The sequence below is a fragment of the Alligator sinensis genome, unplaced genomic scaffold (genome assembly GCF_000455745.1).
Source record: "Alligator sinensis unplaced genomic scaffold, ASM45574v1 scaffold1174_1, whole genome shotgun sequence".
NCBI classification, from domain to species: domain Eukaryota; kingdom Metazoa; phylum Chordata; order Crocodylia; family Alligatoridae; genus Alligator; species Alligator sinensis.
In genome coordinates this window covers 14,386-23,734 of record NW_005843020.1, presented here as the reverse complement: position 1 = coordinate 23,734, position 9,349 = coordinate 14,386, and the positions used below count along the sequence as shown (strand labels likewise).

Here is a 9,349-nt window from a genome sequence, read left to right as displayed (position 1 = left end):
AGGAACATTTTGCATTTGAGCTTGTATGTATAATTCTGTTCCAGATGTGTCATGATGGAAACAATTGTTTTCAGCTTGGTGCTTGAAAGACTTGCAAAAACCAGGAAACGGAAAGAAATTGGTACTTATTTACTTGTTGTCTCATGAGTCTATTTATGTACACTTGGGATGACTTCAGGGAGTTGAATTAGTATATATGTCACAGGGCTTCCAGGTGGGTTGAACCTTTAGGATCAGGCAATACATAGGCAGATTTGTAGATAGCGTAGCGTAGGGTTTCACAGTTGTGGTTTGATTCCTTATTGTTTGCACTGCATTGCTTAGATGCCATAGAGCAGCTGCAAAGGATTGCTTCAGCCTTAATTTTCCCTGTTTTAGAGCTTTAACTCTAGAGTCTTAACTGTGACTTAGTCCTCTCATTGACTTTTAGGTAGTATTGTGAGTCAAGATTATGAAGTGCTCCCTCTTTTTTGTACCTGCATTTGCTTGTGGGCATATTTAATGATCGCACAGATGGAGTAGGTGGTTGGACATCTCAGTCATGTTAAATTGTTTCCACAAACAATTATGGGCACAGTGTTGCAAAAAATGACAATTATAGAAACAGAAAGAGTAGGTGACACTTAACTGAAAATCTGGCCCTGCCTGTTTATTACCATATATTGTATATCATGTATTGAAATATGTACAACACTTAGGTAGTCATTTGCAAATCACAGCATGGTCTGAATGGCAAGCCACCCCTTCTTCCTGGTCTTTTGACTGAGATTATGATATTTCACTTGATTAAGATCCAACACCCCCTGTCAGCAGGGACTATTTTTCAGATTTCCCATGCAGAAGAGGCAACATAGTGATCCCATCTGTAGTAGCGCTTGAAGTTTGATGGCTAAGCCAGTTACATAGGTGGCTTAAGCACATTTCAAGCTCATGCAGTTTAAGATGGTTTCCCTGGCCAGTGGAGACTGAGCATAAACACTGAAAAATTCACAAGCTAGCAAGTGAAATATTATTGAATTGAATTTGAGAACAGTCCTGTTCATTTATTATTTCTGTTGTAACGGTAGCTGGGAGCTGCTGTCACAGACCAAAACCCTGTAATGCTAGGGGCTGTACATATGCAGAACAAAAAAGATGGCTCTTTCCCCAAAGAACTGCTAATGCTGCCAGATCAAACCCTGAGCAATGACAAATGTTCTGTGAACTGCGATAAAACCTCTGCTCCCAGGAGTGCAGGATGTTCATTCAGTTCACTGCAGCAGTGACTCCTCCTTCTCTTGCTCTGATGCTTGAAGGATGAGGCAAAAATACCCACATACAAGTTGCCCTCAAAAAAAAATGCTTGAGCTGCATTCTGTCTTAAAAAGCAGCTAAGCATCCAATTCCTTTGTGGTACTATTACTACATTTTCTGGGGAGGAGAGAGGATTTCTTTTAATATTATTTTTGTATGTCCTAGCTGGTGATCAGAAAGCCTATTCCTGCATAAGAGCAATGATGTTTGAATACATGTACTATTAGTTCACGACCCAGCTTTACAGCTGAAGATTCTCAGCTGCCAAGAGGTCAAAAGAGAGAGGAAATATTTTTTCAAATAATGTTGCATGCATTTCCCCAAGGAAAGTCAAGTGTGAAAACCATTTAAACAGCAGGCTTAAGGTTGGCAATCAGCCCAAGTTTCAGGTAGACACATCTGGATTCCATTCTTGCTATGCCTACTTAATAAAAAACACTGTACAGTAGTTTTGTGGTAGTAGGGGTTCATCTTTTTTTTTTTCTCACTTCCTTCCTCATCTTTGTTCTCATTCAGATTATATTGATGGTGAGGGAGACTGGAGCCCGTGGTCCGTTTGCAGTGTGACCTGTGGGAGTGGCAATCAGAAGCGGACCCGGTCCTGCGGCTATGCCTGCACAGCCACAGAGTCAAGGACATGTGATCGACCAAACTGTCCAGGTTTGGCTAATGGAATCAACTTTCTATAAGAAGAGTCTTTGTGCCAGAGGCCAGAGCACTAGCTCAGGGTGGGGGTGCAGATGGGATGGGGCAGGGTCTTGGTCTTCACTACACATGTTTGAAGATCAGAGTTTCCTTTGTTCCTTGGCCAGGTTTGAGTGTTTTTCTCCCTAGACATTGGTGCCCTGGTTCTGAGGCTTACTTTATTAACCTGGATTTTATATGCAGCAGTATAATAGGAGGCCAACTAGGCCATAAGGTACTGTGCCTGCATTTGCAATTTTGGGTGGATTTACTGCATGTGGTTTTCAAACCAAACGTCTGTTACTGGACATCTCTCCTTGCTGGGGCTAAGTTTGTCAGACATGGTTTCGCGCTGAAGGCAAACTTTGTTGTTGCTGGCTGCGCTGTCTCAAAACCTGCCAGTCCACATTGAGACCAGTCGTGAGCTGCCAGTCCACATCGGTTGTTGCTTGCCCAGCTGCACATTCGGTATTCACAATACCATAGTTCTTCCCCAAAGAAATGGATTATCTCTTCACCTTGCACACATTTGCAGTTTCAGAGCAGCCACATTTATGCTGTTTGGCAATATTCAAATGCCACACTTGCCCTGACATCAGGGCAAATAGCTCTATGCTGGCGCAGAAAAGAAGCCTCTTAATGGATTGTGCCAGACATCCCCGGAGGTGTGTTAGGACCAGTGGGGCCTTACATTCTACACGCTATAAATGCTGTTGGTATTTGATTAAAGGGAAATTTTTCTAAACACACCAAGTCACAAAAGCGCTTGTCCTTTTCAGTATGAAGTTTGTGAATATAAATGAGAAAACCAAGGAGGTCCAGCATAAATATTTTTCTGTCTTGCTCAGTCTATGTTGCCTACTAATTGGAGAAGTCTCAAAACAAGAGGTCTTGCCCTGCAATAAATCTATGCAACAGCTAGATTAAGGTGCAGTTCTGGCTCAATCCTGCTTTGACCATAGGGCCTAGAAAGGCCATCTCATCTAGGCCTCTCACTGTAACAACACTTCCATCTCTGGTTGCTTAAAGCTTCCAATCTAAGGACATCCTCAAACAGCATATGTAAAGTCTAACATCCACCCTATAATGAATTTAAGACTGCCTTTAAAAAGTACTGCACAAATGAGTTGTTTTTTAGATCTTTAAACATTTTTACTACAGTAACTTGGCACTGTGTGATACCCTGAGGGTGCATCTACACATGCTTGTTAATGTGAAGCAATAAACTCTGGAGCTTATTGCTCCAGGCACACCATTTGCACATGTGCCCAGGACCACAACACATTGAGCTAGGTCAGAGCAGCCCCAGCTGGCAGGGGGCCCCAGGGGTCAGTCTGCCAGCCTAGGGATGCTCTCCTGGCTCAACGTGCTGCAGAGGGGTTGGCTGGGGCACGAGGGCACTTCAGTGCAGGGCTAGCCAGCAGACAGCCCCTGTACTGAAGCAGCCATGGGCCCCAGGCAGCTGGGCAGCGTGTAAACTTGCGCTGCTGTGGAATTTTTTACTCTGCAGCAGGATAGTACTTGTATCCAGCCTAATAGGGGTGCATGTGTAGACACTGAAATGTTTAATGTTCAGCTAATTAGTTTACTGTGCACTAAATGTCTTGTGTAGATGCACCCTGAGCCTGCACAATTCCACCCCTTACTGATATGACACAGACCAACACAACACTGTGCTAGAGCATGCATTTCACTAACACCTTGGCCATGTTTTACTTTGTGCTTCAGAAAGGTGAAAGACCTAAAACAGCTTTCAGATCCAAAGTACGACACTGGGACTATACAGATGATGGCACTACTGAAGAGAGAATGTTTAAAGTCCCTGTACAAGCAGTCAAGTGTGCGTGAAAGCTGCTCTCTTACACAGGCACACACACCCATCAGACCCACTGTTTGCTAGCCATGTCTCCATGTGTGACACAATCTAGCAGTAAGTTTATTGTTGAACCTACTCCCCTCCTCCCCTAACCTAAACAATAATGGGTTAAATCCCAAAAGGCCATGTGTGTCTCAGTTATATTCTCCAGTATTTATTACCTACTAGCATCAAACAGTGGCAAACTTGAAAGAATGCATTATGTCATTTAACAGACACCCAAGGATCAGCAAGGAGAACGTAATTCACTCTTTGAGGCTGTGCTGACATTTTTAAAATGACAGGGGCAAAGCTCAGCTTCTACTGTTTATAATGCCAGAAGATCCTCTGCAGTGAATTATTGCCTTGTAATGGATTCTTGGGTATCTATTCTTCTACATCTACTGCTCGAGCTAAAGCAAAACCTCACCATAATTTATTGAAAAGAAGCCTGGGGCTGTTTTGAAGCTTTGTAAGCCACCAGTTTGTTACTCTGCCCCAGTTACAGGACCTAGAGAATGTTCACTGGGAAGGGGATGGAAGGTAAATTGGCTTATTAATCACACAGCTCAGCACAATCAGAGTGTGCTGCTGTCTTTGGAAATCTCTTGTAAAATAGGACAAATGTTTACTAATTTAAATGCTTGGTCTGAAGGGCTTTTTTGTTTTAATAGCTGGCAAATATGAGCACACACAGGCTAAATAAAATAGCAGCAAAAAGGATGTCCTTTTTTGGCAAAATGTAATTAGTCCAGTGATGACTATCTCCTACAGATTTTCTAGTGATCCATATTTGTCTCTGCTAATAACAAATATCTAACTGGAGCTTGCCAAGGAACTGAATCTGCTAAGAAGTATGGACTTTTTATTCATCTATCCCTCACCCACTCCTTTCACTCCACTAGCAGAAGAAGAGAATGTCACTGGAGAGTATAGCACAGGTGAATTCTCATCTCATTGGTTTATAGGTGCAGCTTTAGTAACTCAGAGACAAGCTTATTATAGCAGGGATCCTGGTTTTCTCCGATTAAAAAAATCCCCAATTTTCAGATTGAAAAAAGTAACCCAGAATCCACATTTTTCTGTGATCAAAATGAAACAGCACTAATATATATATTACTTTTTTAATATAAAAATTGGGGTTTTTTTAATTAGAGAAAACCAGGATCCTTGCTTATCAGCTAGCATGCCTTCTTGCACCCCAACATTTAAAAAAGGCAGAGCAGAGGCTGTCTCTAAACAGTTTCACACTTCTGCATTTGCACTTGGCAGAGGGAATCCTTCCACTTCTCTTACTTTCAGTGTTTTCCTCCAGTATTAATTTCAATACAGGCAATATAAACAGGGCTTTGGGCAATATAAGCAGGGCAGGGGAGGAGGGAGGTTGCATTGTTCCCTGACCTCTTAGGATAAAATCTAACCACCATCATTTTGTGTTTGTATAGGGATTGAAGATACCTTCAGGACAGCTGCCACAGAAGTGAGCTTACTTGCAGGAAGCGAAGACTTCAATGCCACCAAGCTATTTGAAGTTGGTAAGAAGCTGCCAGCCAAGTTTGTCTTTCAGTAATAAACTTTTAGGTTTGGGGTGTCTTTGTTCCCCCTATGCACACAGCATTTGGATTTATAAGTTTGCCTCATCTAAAAAGTACAATAGTTTCTCATATACAAGAAGCAACTTTTTTCCAAAATTCAGCTGGTAGGTGTTGGGATACATGCTGTAAGTGAGGAAATATGGTAATGGCAGTTTCTACAGGGCAGGGGCAGTAAAGCTGTGCAGGGGTAAGTGCTCCAGCAGAGATTGAATCTGGAGAATTTGCTATTCAGTTACAGCTACTTACCAGTATTTTCAAGAAAATAACTGTTTTTCTTCAATTTTCCTCAAAACAAGGTGTGTATCCTATTTGGGGCCATGATGTATGTGAGAATGCAGTAATCATGCCCCAGGTCACTTGATTGTCTTGCTGTTAAGGATCAGACCTTGAACTCAGATTGTCTTGTTTCTCAACCTAGCTTTGTCACAGGTCCCTTTCAGAAAAAGTTAGAATATTTAAATAGAATCTACTAGCCTGTACATCCCTTGACCGTGACCCCCTCATGGGTCTGGTGCCACAAGAACATCCTAAAATATATGATGTAGCATCCAAAAGTGTCTGTATCCAAAAGGCTTTCTGAAACCCAAACTACTTGGCAGCAGAACTGGCAGCGGTTATGAGAAGTGGTTCCAGTGTCAGATCAGAGAGAGATCATTTTGACAATTTTGGATCACAACTGCTCTAAAGAACCTTTTGGGGAAGACAGAATGCCACAGTAGATGCATCTACATGTGCGCTTTACTGAGTTGCCTAATTAGCTCCACAGTAAAGTGTCACCATCTACACATGCGGCACTATTAGGCCACAGTAAATTAATTGACTCCACTGTAGTATAGTACTGCCCAACACAAGTACTATCCTACAGCAGAGTTATCTAGGGTGCCACAATACACAGGTAGACAGTGACTGGAGCTGGCTAGGGCACGGGGGTGTTATAGTACAGGGGCTGCCTGCCAGCTAGCCCCACACTATAGCACCCTCATGCCCCAGCCAGCCCCTCTGCAGCATGTTGAGCTGGGACAGAGCCGCTTCAGGCTGGTAGGCTAATCCCTGTGATACCCTGCCAGCCAGGATTGCACCACCCCGGCTCAACATGCTTTGGTCCCGGGCACACATGCAAACACTGTGCCCAGGAGCAATAAACTCCAGTGTGAACTGTGCCAGTGTAAATTGGCTTATTAATCACACAGCTCAGCACAATCAGAGTGTGCTGCTGTCTTTGGAAATCTCTTGTAAAATAGGACAAATGTTTACTAATTTAAATGCTTGGTCTGAAGGGCTTTTTTGTTTTAATAGCTGGCAAATATGAGCACACACAGGCTAAATAAAATAGCAGCAAAAAGGATGTCCTTTTTTGGCAAAATGTAATTAGTCCAGTGATGACTATCTCCTACAGATTTTCTAGTGATCCATATTTGTCTCTGCTAATAACAAATATCTAACTGGAGCTTGCCAAGGAACTGAATCTGCTAAGAAGTATGGACTTTTTATTCATCTATCCCTCACCCACTCCTTTCACTCCACTAGCAGAAGAAGAGAATGTCACTGGAGAGTATAGCACAGGTGAATTCTCATCTCATTGGTTTATAGGTGCAGCTTTAGTAACTCAGAGACAAGCTTATTATAGCAGGGATCCTGGTTTTCTCCGATTAAAAAAATCCCCAATTTTCAGATTGAAAAAAGTAACCCAGAATCCACATTTTTCTGTGATCAAAATGAAACAGCACTAATATATATATTACTTTTTTAATATAAAAATTGGGGTTTTTTTAATTAGAGAAAACCAGGATCCTTGCTTATCAGCTAGCATGCCTTCTTGCACCCCAACATTTAAAAAAGGCAGAGCAGAGGCTGTCTCTAAACAGTTTCACACTTCTGCATTTGCACTTGGCAGAGGGAATCCTTCCACTTCTCTTACTTTCAGTGTTTTCCTCCAGTATTAATTTCAATACAGGCAATATAAACAGGGCTTTGGGCAATATAAGCAGGGCAGGGGAGGAGGGAGGTTGCATTGTTCCCTGACCTCTTAGGATAAAATCTAACCACCATCATTTTGTGTTTGTATAGGGATTGAAGATACCTTCAGGACAGCTGCCACAGAAGTGAGCTTACTTGCAGGAAGCGAAGACTTCAATGCCACCAAGCTATTTGAAGTTGGTAAGAAGCTGCCAGCCAAGTTTGTCTTTCAGTAATAAACTTTTAGGTTTGGGGTGTCTTTGTTCCCCCTATGCACACAGCATTTGGATTTATAAGTTTGCCTCATCTAAAAAGTACAATAGTTTCTCATATACAAGAAGCAACTTTTTTCCAAAATTCAGCTGGTAGGTGTTGGGATACATGCTGTAAGTGAGGAAATATGGTAATGGCAGTTTCTACAGGGCAGGGGCAGTAAAGCTGTGCAGGGGTAAGTGCTCCAGCAGAGATTGAATCTGGAGAATTTGCTATTCAGTTACAGCTACTTACCAGTATTTTCAAGAAAATAACTGTTTTTCTTCAATTTTCCTCAAAACAAGGTGTGTATCCTATTTGGGGCCATGATGTATGTGAGAATGCAGTAATCATGCCCCAGGTCACTTGATTGTCTTGCTGTTAAGGATCAGACCTTGAACTCAGATTGTCTTGTTTCTCAACCTAGCTTTGTCACAGGTCCCTTTCAGAAAAAGTTAGAATATTTAAATAGAATCTACTAGCCTGTACATCCCTTGACCGTGACCCCCTCATGGGTCTGGTGCCACAAGAACATCCTAAAATATATGATGTAGCATCCAAAAGTGTCTGTATCCAAAAGGCTTTCTGAAACCCAAACTACTTGGCAGCAGAACTGGCAGCGGTTATGAGAAGTGGTTCCAGTGTCAGATCAGAGAGAGATCATTTTGACAATTTTGGATCACAACTGCTCTAAAGAACCTTTTGGGGAAGACAGAATGCCACAGTAGATGCATCTACATGTGCGCTTTACTGAGTTGCCTAATTAGCTCCACAGTAAAGTGTCACCATCTACACATGCGGCACTATTAGGCCACAGTAAATTAATTGACTCCACTGTAGTATAGTACTGCCCAACACAAGTACTATCCTACAGCAGAGTTATCTAGGGTGCCACAATACACAGGTAGACAGTGACTGGAGCTGGCTAGGGCACGGGGGTGTTATAGTACAGGGGCTGCCTGCCAGCTAGCCCCACACTATAGCACCCTCATGCCCCAGCCAGCCCCTCTGCAGCATGTTGAGCTGGGACAGAGCAGCTTCAGGCTGGTAGGCTAATCCCTGTGATACCCTGCCAGCCAGGATTGCACCACCCCGGCTCAACATGCTTTGGTCCCGGGCACACATGCAAACACTGTGCCCAGGAGCAATAAACTCCAGTGTGAACTGTGCCAGTGTTTATTCAGCTATGCTAATTGCATGTATAGATGCACACAGCTTGACTGAATGAAAGAGCCATCAGTTTATCAGCTTGGAGTTTCCGATGTCATTACTAGCTGCTTGAGCCTCACTTGGAATGTCAACTGGGTGATGCAACCAGGCAGTTGTGCCATCTTCAGCTTAGGACCTGGGTAGCAGCATCTAGGTCTCCAGGTCCCTATTCCCGATATCAGAGTCACTGTGGCATCTTAAGGCCAGTCACTTAAACTCCCTGGGTTTCATTCAGTTAATCCATTTGGCAAAAGGGGACAATGCCTTATTGCACCTTATAGGCTTAGTGGGGGGCTCAGTGAAAAGTTTGCAAGGTGTGTTGAGATCCCAAAAAGATAAAAGTTGTGCAGGAGCTGAAGATTTGTATTGTCGTGGTGATGTAGTATGACCTGGAGCCTCCCTTATCAACAGATTGTCTCTCCTCAGTTAGCAACAAGATAAGGTAACGCATTGCAGTCAAGTGGGCCTTGCAGTGCTGCCTTGGTTAAGCAGAGCCTCCTGCTGA

At 42.9% G+C, this 9,349-nt stretch overlaps 1 protein-coding gene across 1 annotated transcript in view; it reads left to right on the top strand.

Annotated features, from left to right (window-relative positions):
* Nucleotides 1–9,349, top strand: part of ISM1 (isthmin 1) — a gene marked incomplete at its 5' end in the record, with an annotated part of 54,369 nt that overhangs the window by 42,669 nt on the left and 2,351 nt on the right. Inside the window, 2 exons of the mRNA XM_006036791.3 lie at nucleotides 1,810–1,953; nucleotides 5,278–5,367. Coding sequence (XP_006036853.2) covers nucleotides 1,810–1,953; nucleotides 5,278–5,367 — 234 coding nt within the window. The remainder of the gene's footprint in view (nucleotides 1–1,809; nucleotides 1,954–5,277; nucleotides 5,368–9,349) is intronic.